Here is a 14,042-nt window from a genome sequence, read left to right on the forward strand (position 1 = left end):
AATAAAAATCTGCCTGCCAATACAAGGGACATGGGTTCAATTCCTGGTCTGGGAAGATTCCACAACTAAGCCCTAGTGCTGCAACTACCGAAGCCGGCATGCCTAGAGCCCCGCTCTGCAACAAGGGAAGCCACCAAAATGAGAAGCTGGAGCAGCCAGCGAAGAGTAGCCCCGCTCACCACAGCTAGAGAAAGCCCGTGCAAAGCAACGAAGACCCAGTGCAGCCAAAAACAAAATAAATAAAATGTAAAAACTGAAGTGACATTCACCATCCCTCTGAATCTATCCAGCTTCAGAACAATGTACTGAGTGGTACATGAGCATATTCATGTCATGGTGCTGCTAAATACACAAAGTCTCTGACAAGGATGAGGGAGGAACATTTGTTGTGATTTTTTTTTGCACCGGCCCCAGCCTAAAAGGAGAGGATCCTAGGCCATTTTTGCCTCTCGGGTGCCATGGTATAAAAATTCCCAGTGGTCTGAGTGCTCTCACTGTAACTCAACAAACAATGCTTAAAGACACTACCAGCTTCCACTGACTTGTCTGCCAGAACCACACAACTTATTTGTAATTCATTGAATGCCTTACAGTGCCACTTTCTTTCTTATTATAAAAATCAAATGTGTCACAAACTCTCATCAAAGATCATGCCATTTTATTTTATCAACAGACCTAGCAGCTGAAGCTCAAACTTCGACACATATTTCCATCAGATCAGAAAAGTATTTCCCTGGTGGCTCAGTGGTAAAGAATCTGCCCACCAGTGAGGAGACCCAGGTTCAATCCCTAGGTCAGGAAGATCCCCTGGCGAAGGAATCTGCAACCCACTCCAACATTCTTGCCTGGAGAATTCCATGGACAGAGGAGCCTAGAGGGCTATAGTCCATGGGGTCGACAAGAGTCCGACATGACTCAGCGACTAAAACAACAACGATGAACAAAAGTAGTCACCAAGTTTCTTGTGTCTTGAATTACATCCTCTTGTCTTATTTGATTAAATAGCAATTAATTCCATAGACACATGCTATTTTTACACAGATGCAGAGAAGTTTTTCTGACATTTCAAGCTCTGTATCAATGTCATTCAAAAGCTAGCTGTATTGTAGGTGGCATAAAGAAAGCATTCAATTAGCTCTACTTTTCACAAATTCAAAATGTTTGAGGAACTAAGGGAAAACCTTTTATGTAGCAGAATTTTCTAAAGGATGATAACAGAGTACAAGTTCCTCACAACAGAAATGGCCCTGCTTTTTCTATTCAAATGATTAAGGGGGGAAAAACTAAATTTCAGTATCATGCAAGTATTATGAAATACAGCTCTATAAAAAGAAACTTCGTCATGCAAAAACCCGAAAATAGTTGCTTTGGTGACACATATAAATTCCACTTTAAAAAAAAAACACTATATTTAACACATATGGTCACCAATTCCAGCTCTTATAAGAGTGATTCTCAACAACAAAGAGATCACTGCTTTTGTATTTATGGGTTAACACTTCCAAGAGCGCAAAAAAAATAACACAGGATGGCAAAAGCTGGGCAAAATGTGTGAATGAGAGCAATAAAGGACAATTTAAATAATACATTGATGACAGCTGGTGATGAGCAGCACACTAGCAACAGAAATAAACAAAACAGGCGCCCACACTCCCTTACAGATAATAGAACAACATACACATAGTTAAATGAAAGGAATAGGGACGCTGTCAAATCTGCTTGAAGGTACAATAGCTTTTGCATTAAATGGATATGCACTTACATTTTCTGTGGTTCCAGTAATCACGTGCAATCCATCATAGGTCGATTTGATGTACATACCCTAGAGTGAGTCACAAACATATTAACTCATTACTCCAACGTTTAGAAACAGAGCCACAAGTGAGACTTAGACTTGACAAAACATTAAAGGCAGTCATTTCTGAACACCCCTCATTCTTCAGCCTTCTGAAACACTGTAAAACGAGATCCAAAGAGCAGTGAAGGGGAACTAACCAAATACTAGTGAAGGAGATCAGAAACGAGATCTCTTTGATATTATAATTTGTGTACCAGGCACACAGAATTTTGCTCTATGTCTGAGGACTCAGAAGGAATGTTCTCAGATCTGCTGCATGAATGAGGCAGTTCAAACAAGGCCGGTCCTCTCCCGACCATCTCTCTGTGTAGTGACACAATATATTCACTTAATTTGGTCTCAGCAGTCACTGCACGGTGACTTATTCAAGCCACGAACAACCAAACCAGGATGTAAGAGCAGAGACTGCTCAGGAACACAATATAAGAAATAAATTAGAAACAGGCATTCCTGCATTTTAAGGGAGGCATAAATATTAATACACTCCATCCTTAAATGCCCAGTGGGCAAACTCAGAGGTGAACGCAGAGCCTGGAAGAAATATCTCTGCAGTTTGAGGCACTTTGTATTATTTTTAAAAAATGTTTATTAAACTTTTATAAGACGGGGAAAGAGCAAAAGGTAGAGAGAGCAAAGAGTGGTTGCTCACCCTGGTACCAATGCTGTAATAACACAGAACCTCCTCAGGAGTCATTTTGACAGTGAACTTGCCCTGCTCAGCAATCTACAAGCCTCTGGGGATGAGTATCTCACCCAACACTAACACCTTCGTTTCTGCCCAGGCTCTCTGTTCCTGCTATTCACTATCAGAGTAATCAGCCTCTCCCTCTGCATGGTATTCCTCTTCACAGAGCTTTGCTTGGGTAACTTCACCATTTGGAACGGCAACTCCACTTCTGCCCACTCGGGCACTTCTCCACTTCAATATGTGGATAAGCCCACCTCCAGGAAGCCTTCCATGTTTACTTCAGTATAACCAATCATTTACTTTGAATTGGAGCAGTCTCGGTATATACATTTCTCCTTACCAAGAATGTGGACCTAGGTGCTGATCTAGGTATCCACCTGCAGACTCTCGGGGCCTGTTACTACAGAGCTCATACATTATGTCTAAAACATTTCTGAACTTTTTTAAAACCATCATTTCTTTCAACCTGTCTCTTCTCACATAAAGCCTAAGTGCTAATAGAGACGTCATAGCAGACGTTGTTTCCTACCCAGAGACCATCTTTACTTTGTGGAAATGTGCTCTATCTCCTTGTATTGCTAAGACCTAAAAATAAAACTGTTAAGACAATTCCTCAAGACACGAGTTTACAGTTTTAAAACTGTATTTATTTTTATACTTTGAAGACGCTTTGATATAAAACATATCAACAGTTCAAGATGGCAAATTCTTAACCGCATAATGGAAATCAGTCTAATTCTACTATTCAGAATTCTAGTGAAAGCAATATGGAATTATTGTTTTTAAAAAAACACAGCAACTTTAATAAAACAATGATGCTATCCAAAAATAAACAAATGCTGTTAGACGCCTTACCAAACCTTCCCCAGGTTTAATGTTTGGTAGGTGAACTTCTTCCAGACACGCACACTGGCTCATTACAGGATCCGTGGTAGATCGGATGGTCTTGTCACAGATGCCATTTAAAACCTTGACCTAGAGTTGGAGAGGCAAATAGAGGTCAATCATTAACCAAGTTTATCTCCGGCTGAATTCTTTTTTAAAATGCACTTCACTGATCATCCTTAGCTCTGGCCGTAACACTGTGATAAAACCACCCAGTCCACGTGGCACGTGGCTTCCATATTTGCAACGTGTAGAATAGTGCCATGAGTCCAGCTTTGCTTTAAAAGTGCAGCTTTTAGATTAACTTATTTACAGCCACTGAAGTGCACAGGCTGGGCGGAAACCCCCTTTCAGCAGCTAAAGAGAACCATGTATTCCCAGCCATCTCTGCGTTTTTTTAAGAATGGCTCACATTCTCTGCATACCAACTACTGACAACATAAAAAAATAATCATCTTGTCCTGCACCTTTTTTGAAAAATGCATTTCATATTTTAAAATAGTTTTAAGGACTTCCCTGATGGTCCACTGGTTAAGACTATGTGCTTCCAATGTGGGGGGTGTGGGTTCGATCCCTGGTCAGGAACTAAGATTCCACATGTCACTGGAGTGGTACAGCCAAAATATTAAGTAAGTAAATAAAATTAAAGCTGTTTTCATTTTAGAGAAAAAATAAGCAGAAATTACAGAGTTCCATCTATTTTCTTTTCCATCTCAACAGTTTCTAACACAGCTATATTATTATAATGGTTAATAATAAGATACTATTAACATCAGGACTTCCCTGGTGGCTCAGACAGTAAAGCGTCTTGCTTACAATGCAGGAGACCTGAGTTCGATCCCTGGGTTGGGGAGATCCTCTGGAGAAGGCAATGGCACCCCACTCCAGTACTCTAGCCTGGAAAATCCCATGGACAGAGGAGCATGGTAGGCTACAGTCCCCAGGGTCGCAAAGAATCAGACACAACTGAGCGACTTCACTTTCACTTTCATTAACATCTTGCATTAGTATGGTGTATTTGTTACAACTGATCAAGCAACAGTGACACATTATTGTTAACTAAGTTCCATAGTTTACATTAGAATTCACTCTTTAGGGTGTACAGTTCTACAGGTTTTGATAGATGCACAATGTCATATATTCACCATCACAGTGTCATAGAGAATAGCTTCACTACCCTAAAAATTCCCTCAGTTCCACCCACCTGTCTGTCCCTCCTCCCCCAGGATAAACCCCTAGCAATTACTGATCATTTTATTTTCTCCATAGGTTCTCTTTTTCTAAAATCTCATATGGTTAGAATCATACAGCATATAGATTTTGGATTTTCAGATCAGCTTCTTTCACTTGGTCATATGCATTTCAGGGCCCTCCATATCTTTCCATGGCTCGATAGCTCGTTTCTTTCTATTGCTGAATAATATTCCATTGTCTGGATGTTCCAGGTTGTTTATCCAGTCACATACTGAAGGACACCTTGGCTACTTCCTAGTTTGGGCAGTCATGATTAAAGTGGCTAGAACAGTCCATGCAGCTTTTGGTGAATATTAGTTTCTTTCATTTGGGTAAACACCTAGGTGGATAACTGCTGGTTTGTAGGGTAACAGAATGCTTAGCTTTGTAAGGAAAAAAAATGCCACAACGTCTTCCAGTGCGGCTGCACCATTTTGCATTCCCACCAGCAATGAACGAGAGTTCCTCTTGCTCTACATTGGTGTCATCACGAGGTAGAGTTTAGTTACCCTATTAAGTGTGTAGTGGTACCTCACTGTTATTTTAATTTGAAATTCCTTAATGAAATGTGATGCTGAATATCTTTTCATATACTTACCTGCCAACCGGTATATCTTTTATCATGAGGTGTTTGTTCGGATCTTTCACCTGCTTTTTAATTAGGTTGTTTGCTTTCTTATTATTGAGTTTTGAAGAGTTCTTTGTGCATTTTGCACATAAGTTCTTTATCTGATGTGTGTTCTGAGAACAACTTCTCCCAGTCTGCGCCTTGTCTTTTTGTTCTCTTAACATTGCATTGATGGAGCAGAGATATTAATTTTAATGCAGTCTACCTTACCCATTTTTCTCTCATGGATCACACTTTTTTATTTTTTCACTCCTGAGTTTCCCAGTGGACTCAAACATCCAGATGTGCTCTCTAGCTGGGATTGGCTCCATCCTTCATTAGTAAAAAGAGTCAACAAGTTGATCTATCCATAATCCAAGGCATTCTTTTTTTTTTTTCAAGCAGACTATTCTAATCTTCTTATTTGTTTTTATTTATTTATATTTTGGTTGTGCTGGGTCTTTGTTGCTGCATGAGCTGGACCTTTCTCTAGTTGCAGTGAGAGGGGGGTGCTCTCCAGTTGCATTGCGAAGGCTTCTAACTGTAGCGATTTCTCTTGTTGCAGAGCATGGGCTCTGGGGTATGCAGGCTTCAGCACTTGCAACGCATGGGCTCAGTAGTTTCAGTGTCTGGACTCTAGAGCACAGGCTCAGTAGTGTGGTGTGTGGGATCTTCTCGGATAAGTGATATATCCCAAGTCCCCTGAGTTGGCAAGTGGATTCTTATCCACTGCACCACCAGGGAAGCCCATGGATCACACTTTTCACATCATATCTAAAAACTCATCATCAAACCCAAGGTCAGCAAGATTTTCTCCTGTTGCTGCTAAGTCGCTTCAGTCGTGTCCAACTCTGTGCGACCCCAGAGACAGCAGCCCACCAGGCTCCCCTGTCCCTGGGATTCTCCAGGCAAGAACACTGGAGTGGGTTGCCATTTCCTTTTCCAATGCATGAAAGTGAAAAGTGAAAGTGAAGTCGCTCAGTCATGTCCGACTCTTAGCGACCCCATGGACTGTAGCCTACCAGGCTCCTCCATCCATGGGATTTTCCAGGCAAGAGTACTGAAGTGGGGTGCCATTGCCTTCTCCTTTCTCCTGTTATTTCTAGGCATTTTATAGTTTTGCATTTTACATTTAGGTCTGTGAGCTTTACAGTGACCACTCACATTCTCTGAACACCAAACACTGACCAGATAAAATTACTGTAGAGACATGAGGATCCCTATTAAGTGGTCTCCATGTAGAAATCCTAGTGGCTACGTGTGGTTATTTCTCCCAATCCCAGATTCATCTAACCTTTCAAAATTAAACAACCAAAGAAATCAGGATTTTATAAAGAGTGATGTTTTTCTTCTAAGGGGGAAGAATCTAAGAAGTGACACTCTTTGCATGCCTCCAATGTGTTTAACCTCCCTATTTATGGAAAATATATTTATAGCGGTTTCATTGCTAAATTCCTCAACATCAGTAGGAAGAAGGCCTTATCAAAAGAGCACAGGCTGGCTTATGTCAAAAGGAGGAAGTGATGATGAATAGTTACAAAATGCTCTTTAAACAGTCACAGTACATCCCCCTTCCATCATAAGATTTTTGCCAAGATTTTTTTTAATTAAAAAAAAAAAGTGAAATTTGCACATCAGTTTAACCCTGAGAGCTGACAGTTAGCTATCTAAATATAATTATACCTTGAAGAAGTGTTGGGGGGAGCAAAGCAGAGACCCTAATATACCCAATTTAGTTGGTCTTGTTGTTAAATAACTTGTATTCTTGCCTTTCTACCTAAATTAAGAGATTCATATCCTAAAAGTCAGTATTTCAAAGCATATCCCGAAATACCTAACCACAATACATTTACTTTAATTAATGTGATTCCCACTGTTTTGGGAAAAGGAATTTTACAGTAACTTTTAGAAGGTATACTTACTACAGCCAAAACTTTATCCTCCATTTCTGCTACAAGGCAATCCTAAAGGAAGAAAGAAGAAAATTAAGCTATAAGAGATAAAAACTTTCAGATACAATTGGCTTAGCTTGCTAGCTATTTCCTGGGACCCAAGGAGGTCCCTGACACACACACCCCCGACCCTGCAGCCTGTAGTCCTGAACTTCAGGGAAGAGAAGACTTCGAAAAGAGGGCAGACATTAGATTCCTCCTAAGACTCTACTGTCTCCAGATCCAGGATGCTAATCATCCAAGGAACCCATCTGACCAATTATTTAATCAGAAAGCCTATAGAAATCACCTGAACTAAACTCTACCCACTGTCCAGACTGTACAGAGAGTAGGAAGCCAGAAGTCAGAGTCCAGGAAAGTTGATGATGGTTCTCAAACCTGACCCCAGGCTGAGTTAGCACTGAGCCAACAAGCCGGGAGCCTTTAGTTCTGGGCCTGCCCATAAGAATAGCTTTCAAATAAGGGTTTGAGTAAACTTAGCCACAAAGTTTATTTTAAGCACCACTGAGATTAAATCAGATATTTCAGTCCTTAACGGATGAAAGAGGCTCAACAAAACATTCATTAACACGCTGCCAAAAAAGTGGTCTTGAAGTATGCTATTGATGACATTAAATAATGGGCCGGAATGCAAAGCATTGTTTACTCAGCTTAAGAACAAAAGACTCAGAACCCTATGAACCCAGTTAGCTGATTATAGGAATCACCATTGTCCTGACTGAAAGCAGCCAAAGTGAAACTGACAACGTGAAACTCTCCGTTAACCTTCTAGAACAGGATCTACAGCAGAAGAGCTCAAGCTACGCAGCACTGTGCATGCCGAACAAGAGGGAGACCAGTGAGGTCCTGAGAGTTTATCTGGCACCACTGCCCGCCAGTGATGAGAGATGGTGGTTCGCTCCCCAGTCTGGATGATCCCCTGGAGAAGGAAATGGGAACCCACTCCAGTATTCTTGCCCCATGGACAGAGGAGCCTGGCAGGTTACAGTCCATGGAGTTGCAAAGAGTCAGACACGACTGAAGCAGTTCAGCACCCAGCATGCACTAAATATAATCCCAAACTGCGGCACCCTAAAGAAAATTCAAAGTATTTCATGTACGGGAAGGACACTCATCAACTCTGTTGGAATGATCAAAGATTTTTGCTTCAGTCAAAATGTCCTTTTAGGTCATTTTTTTCTGCCACTGGGAATAGGGGTTAAGATGTACAGCATTCTACCCTATGATTTTATAATCAGATTTTAGTGCTTTCTGAAAATTTTGTTTAATTTTCTCTACTAGATAAAAATGTGGGAGATCATAGTCACTTTACTGCTCTTAAAATTTACACTGACTCTCAGGCAAAGAGCAGCCTGGAGAGAAAATACTTAAAAAAAGAAATTCAGGAGTATGTTTTTGCACATGTGAGTCTGATGTAAATTCAAACTCCAGGAGCAACTTCTGTAAAATATGAGTGATGACAGCCCAAAAATGTGCTTTTCATCCTCCATCTTGTGCACGAAACCAAACCATCAAATACCATGACGACCCCTCCCCTAATTCAAACCAGCTGAAGGACAGAAATATTAAGTAAATGTCAACTTGAGCAAAACAGAATATTTACAAGGTCTTGTTCCGGAAATAAAACTAATGGTTTGTGTCTATGATTTTTCATTTTGTATATGTGTGTGCACGGTCGTGTCTGACTCTTTGCACCTCTGTTGACTGTAGCCCACCAGGATCCTCTGTCCCTGGGATTGTCCAGGCAAGAACACTGGAGTGGGTAGCCATGCCCTCCTTGAGGGGATCTTCCTGACCCAGGGATCGAACCCGTAAGTCTTACATCTCCTGCGTAGGCAGGCGGGCTCTTTACCACTGGCACCACCTGGGTAGCCCAGCATTACAAATCCCCAAATAACAGGAGGACTGTCATCCTGGTGAGGCAGAGAGCTCCTCTCCATACACCGGGGCCCAGACATCAAGGTGCATGTGTGACCTCGTGGTTCCTCACATTTGATTCTTTGACGGATCCAAAGAGCCACCAAGAAAGAAAACGGGCTCCCGTGGTGATGGAGCCAAGTTGGGTGAGGGGTGCTCCTGCATCCCCGAACCATCCAAGGCAGTGTGTGAAAGGGCGCGCTTTTTACCTTCCGCCCTCGGGGACGTGGGTTCCCACACCCATTCCTACCGGGAGGAAGCAGCTGCAGGCCTGACTTCATGCTGTTTGGCATGAAGGCAACGGAATGGAAAAGAGAAGCGCTGGAACCAAGTCAGGCCCTCGGGGCTCCGACAGCAGGGCTGAGGTCTGTCACATCCCTTGGTCAAGTGGATGAGCCGAGCCCCAGTTAAGGATAGCATCCGCTCCCCTCCCTCCTTATTCTCCCTTCTTACTGACTGAGGAGCCTTGGAAGATGGGTTTAACCTCTCCACACCTGAGCCTCCTCCTCTGCAAAGCCAGGAGGAGAACAGCTATCTCAGAGAATTGTTGAGAATTAAATGTGATAAGACACGTCAAGTGGGGTAGTCCACAGCTGAGACCCAACCAATAAAAGGCCCAATAAATGGTCCCCTGGCTCTCCGTTCTCTGGGGATGGTCCTCTCTCCTTCTCTGTTTCCTGGGCTCTCTAGGACTTCCCTGGTGGCTCACATGGTAAAGCGTCTGCTTAGAATGCAGGAGACCCAGATTCAATCCCTGGGTCAGGAAGATCTCCTGGAGAAGGAAATGGCAACCCACTCCAGTATTCTTGCCTGGAAAATCCCATGGATGGAGGAGCCTGGTGGGCTACAGTCCATGGGGTCACAGAGAGTTGGACATGATGAGCATCTTCACTTTCTAGGGCTCATTCCCCCATTTCGTTCTACACTGGGACCCAGCGACTGCCCTGACATTTTGTCCCTCGCCAGCACAACACGTGTTCACGTCCTCACAAAGAGGAGAGAAGGAAGATAGAGGTCAGAAGGCCTTCCCACCACAGGAGGCTTCCGCTGAAATACAGCCTGAAAACTGGATGGAAGGTCTCTCCGTGGACTCGGGTGGGGTGGCTGGGGACTCCAGCCCAAGCAGGCTTAAAAGAAGTGTGCAACAGGACTGAATCACTTTGCTACACACCTGAAACTAACATGACATGACAGATCAACTGCACTTCAATTAAAAAAAGAAAAGAAAAAAATTACTGAATACGCACACACAAAAGAAGTGTGCCGTTTCCCTGCAGGCGAAAAAAACAACTCTCTATCCTTCCAATCAGGAGAGACGCCCACTGTCATGGGAGGGAAGGATGCAGAGAAAGTTACAAGAGGACAGGAAAGAGGCAGCATGTGGAACAGAGGAACAAGAAAAGGGACAAACGCCTCTCTTCACAGACAGGAACACCAAAATAAAGACTCCAGGAGAACGTGTCCCTTGTCACTAGAAATAATAGAGACCCAGCTTTTACTCCTTCAATTCCCCAGGAAGAAAAAGCAATAAATGGAAAAGGCAGGCTTCTTCCTAAAGAGTCAAAAGATTCTCTGCCAAGAAGTTCTGAGAAAAACTGCACGTCCCCCAGTTGTGAGAGGGTGTGAAATCCCTGGCAAGGTGAGCCTTGCGGCTGCCATGACACCTCCCGTGGAAAAAGACAGTCCACACATCCTTCCACTGTGCACGCAAATTTTACCATTTGCCAAAGCACCTATGCGCTCTAATCTCTACAGAAAACACATGTTCCTCAGGAGCTAAACATGTTTTTTCAACCCAAGTTCATAAAATGGCATTCCATTTTATGATGTATATATTTATACATATATATATGTGTATATATATACATTTATATATATATAAATGTATATATTTTATACATTTCCAGTCTTAATCTGTAACAATTGTTCAAATTTCAATAAGCTAGAAAATACCAGAAATACTAACATATGTGGTAACTTGGTCTCCTTCTTAAGCCAACAAGTTTGGTTCCAGAAAACTGGTACCAGAAAAGACTTTTATATTTCCTACTATAGGTTATTATTTCTTAAGTAGACATTGTGCTTTTCATATATCTTCTTTAATCTGCATAATCTTTTTGAGGTAGATTTACTATGTTTTAAATATTTTATATTTCTCTTCTAGATCCATTCTTACATGAATACATAAACATGATCACATACATGCTTTTTTGTAAATGACAAAATGTTTTCTTGTTTTTAGCTTGACTCATACATCATTCTCTCTCCACTTTTCTCCCTGCCAAAGTAAACCCAACTTTTCTTCCAAATTTCCCACTGTATTTAGATATTTCTTTGTATATAGGTTTTCAGATGTATATGTGTATTACAAATACACATACATTTTAAAATGTGTCTTCATATTACACTTTCTTCCTCCTTTGTTCTTATTCCACAATAAATTGTAGAAATTGAAGCAAATCATCTGGTAAGGTAATTGTTAGTATTCCCAATTAACACATGGGAAAATTGAGGTTCATAAGTTTTAAGTGAATTGTCCAAAGTCCCAGGGCTAATTAATGGTAGAGGGAGAATTTGAACCCACAGCTATCTATCTCTGAAGCATATGCTCAATGCGTACCAATGGGAAAACAAAATAAACACAAAAACAATACCTCTTGTGTCCCTTAAGTCTGGGTTAAATTTTTCATGTTAAGAAGTAAATTCTCATCAGCTTATTTGTCAAAAGCATTATCTCATTCATTTCAACACACATTTAGAAAGCGCCAATAATCATGGACCAGGCATCACATGGCCCCAGTGAACAAGGCCAAACGCAATGAGTGGGTACCCTTCTGAACAGGATCTGTACACCTGGGCACCCTCCACCAGAAATGCCAGGACATGATGGCTACATAATGAATACAGCATGACTGGTATCCGATTTTTTGTCAAAATTACTTTATACACCATAAAGAAAGAGCTGAAACTCAGCATCTCTCTATTGCTCTGGGCACTTTTCTAAAAACATGGCCTCAAAAGCATATGATGAAGTCACACATGCCTCAAGTTCAAGGGCCGCTCAGGACTGGACCCGAAACAACAGCCAAACTTCACTCTTCATGTTCCAGGAACAGTCAGAAAGCACGTGGCTTTTCAGAACTGCATCATTTTATGGCGTGGTTGGAACTGAGGAAAGGATGTTCTTTACTCTGCCAAATCAGCAGTGAGAACAAACGTGCAATCTCAGAATATCTGAACCAAGTGGGACATGAAAAAAGAACAAGCTCTTCCTTACATTTTTATGGCTTCAACTCAATTTAAGAATAATTTCACAAGAGTCTGCTACGTGCCAGTTAATATCTTCCTGGCCTTCACTAAGGTTTGAAAGTCTGGCCAATGAATGGTGCGTGAAACGTGTCACTTCCAAACCAGAACATCTGTCAGTGTGAAAATCACCCAGGTTCTCTATCCCTCTGCCCTGGGGAAAAACAACGTGAGATTCTGTCAGCCTACATCCTGAAGTGAGGAGAGCTGAAGCAGATCTCCCAGCTGACCCATATACACGTAGATAATCCAGGAATAAGTTGCTGAGGTGTGAGGGATGCTTGTTACTGCATCATCACTGACTGGTAAATCCAACTACCACAGCTCAAACCAAAAAGAAAATTAAGAAGCAGATACAATAACACTGCAGATGGTGACTGCAGCCATGAAATTAAAAGATGCTTACTCCTTGGAAGGAAAGTTATGACCAACCTAGATAGCATATTCAAAAGCAGAGACATTACTTTGCCAACAAAGGTCCCTCTAGTCAAGGCTATGGTTTTTCCTGTGGTCATGTATGGATGTGAGAGTTGACTGTGAAGAAGGCTGAGCACCAAAGAATTGATGCTTTTGAACTGTGGTGTTGGAGAAGACTCTTGAGAGTCCCTTGGACTACAAGGAGATCCAACCAGTCCATTCTGAAGGAGATCAGCCCTGGGATTTCTTTGGAAGGAATGGTGCTAAAGCTGAAACTCCAGTACTTTGGCCACCTCATGTGAAGAGTTGACTCATTGGAAAAGACTCTGATGCTGGGAGGGATTGGGGGCAGGAGGAGAAGGGGACGACAGAGGATGAGATGGCTGGATGGCATCACCGACTCAATGGACGTGAGTCTGAGTGAACTCCAGGAGTTGGTGATGGACAGGGAGGCCTGGCGTGCTGCGATTCATGGGGTCACAGAGTCGGACACGACTGAGCGACTGAACTGAACTGAACTGAACAATAACATACTCAGAACAAAGATTAGGGTGAAATGTTGTTACTCCAGAATTTCTATTTTTTAAAAATTTAGTGTTCTAACATTTTAGAGAAAGCACAGGATTATTAGGTCAACTGTTTTGAAACAAAAGAAGGCAATCTTTGATGTAAAGGCCACTGGTCATTCTTTACAGAAACTATCTGTATAACACATCTAATTTAAAGCCTTTCATCTCTCCCTAGCTCTGATGGGGAATAGGGGGGAAGAAGGAGAGAAATACAGACTGGTACTTCATACCTGAATGTAAATCCTTTGAAGAAAAGGGAAAAGGAAAAAACTTTTAGAAAACAACAGTGATGCACTGACCTTCTGGACTGTAGTGGTCAGGTCCAAGCAAAGCTGAATAATTTTATTCTTCGTCACTGAGAAATCAGTGATCCCTGTAAATGGAGCCCTAGAAAGCAATAAAAATTCTCTTTAAAAAAAAAGTGAAAACACTGAAGCCACCAGGATCCCACACCGTGTATTAACAACCACAATATACAACAAGCCAGTTTAAATTGTTATGTAAGTTTCCTCCTAAGTAACACACAATATAGGAATCTGAATAGCAAAGAGACAGAGAAGTTCTAGATTAAAACCCAACCAAAAATGAGCCAAGGGAATGAACATCCCTT

General features: G+C 41.8%; 1 protein-coding gene across 4 annotated transcripts in view; it reads right to left on the reverse strand.

Annotated features, from left to right (window-relative positions):
- CNKSR3 (CNKSR family member 3) overlaps positions 1-14,042 on the reverse strand; it is a 110,768-nt gene that overhangs the window by 18,825 nt on the left and 77,901 nt on the right. For all 4 annotated transcript variants that reach the window (XM_070796416.1, XM_019967617.2, XM_070796413.1 and 1 more), the window contains exons 4-7: positions 13,732-13,819; positions 7,194-7,235; positions 3,402-3,521; positions 1,763-1,822 (exon numbers count right to left, since the gene is read on the reverse strand). In XM_070796416.1, the coding sequence (XP_070652517.1) occupies positions 1,763-1,822; positions 3,402-3,521; positions 7,194-7,235; positions 13,732-13,819 (310 nt within the window). The remainder of the gene's footprint in view (positions 1-1,762; positions 1,823-3,401; positions 3,522-7,193; positions 7,236-13,731; positions 13,820-14,042) is intronic.

This window comes from Bos indicus, chromosome 9 (assembly GCF_029378745.1).
Source record: "Bos indicus isolate NIAB-ARS_2022 breed Sahiwal x Tharparkar chromosome 9, NIAB-ARS_B.indTharparkar_mat_pri_1.0, whole genome shotgun sequence".
NCBI lineage: Eukaryota > Metazoa > Chordata > Mammalia > Artiodactyla > Bovidae > Bos > Bos indicus.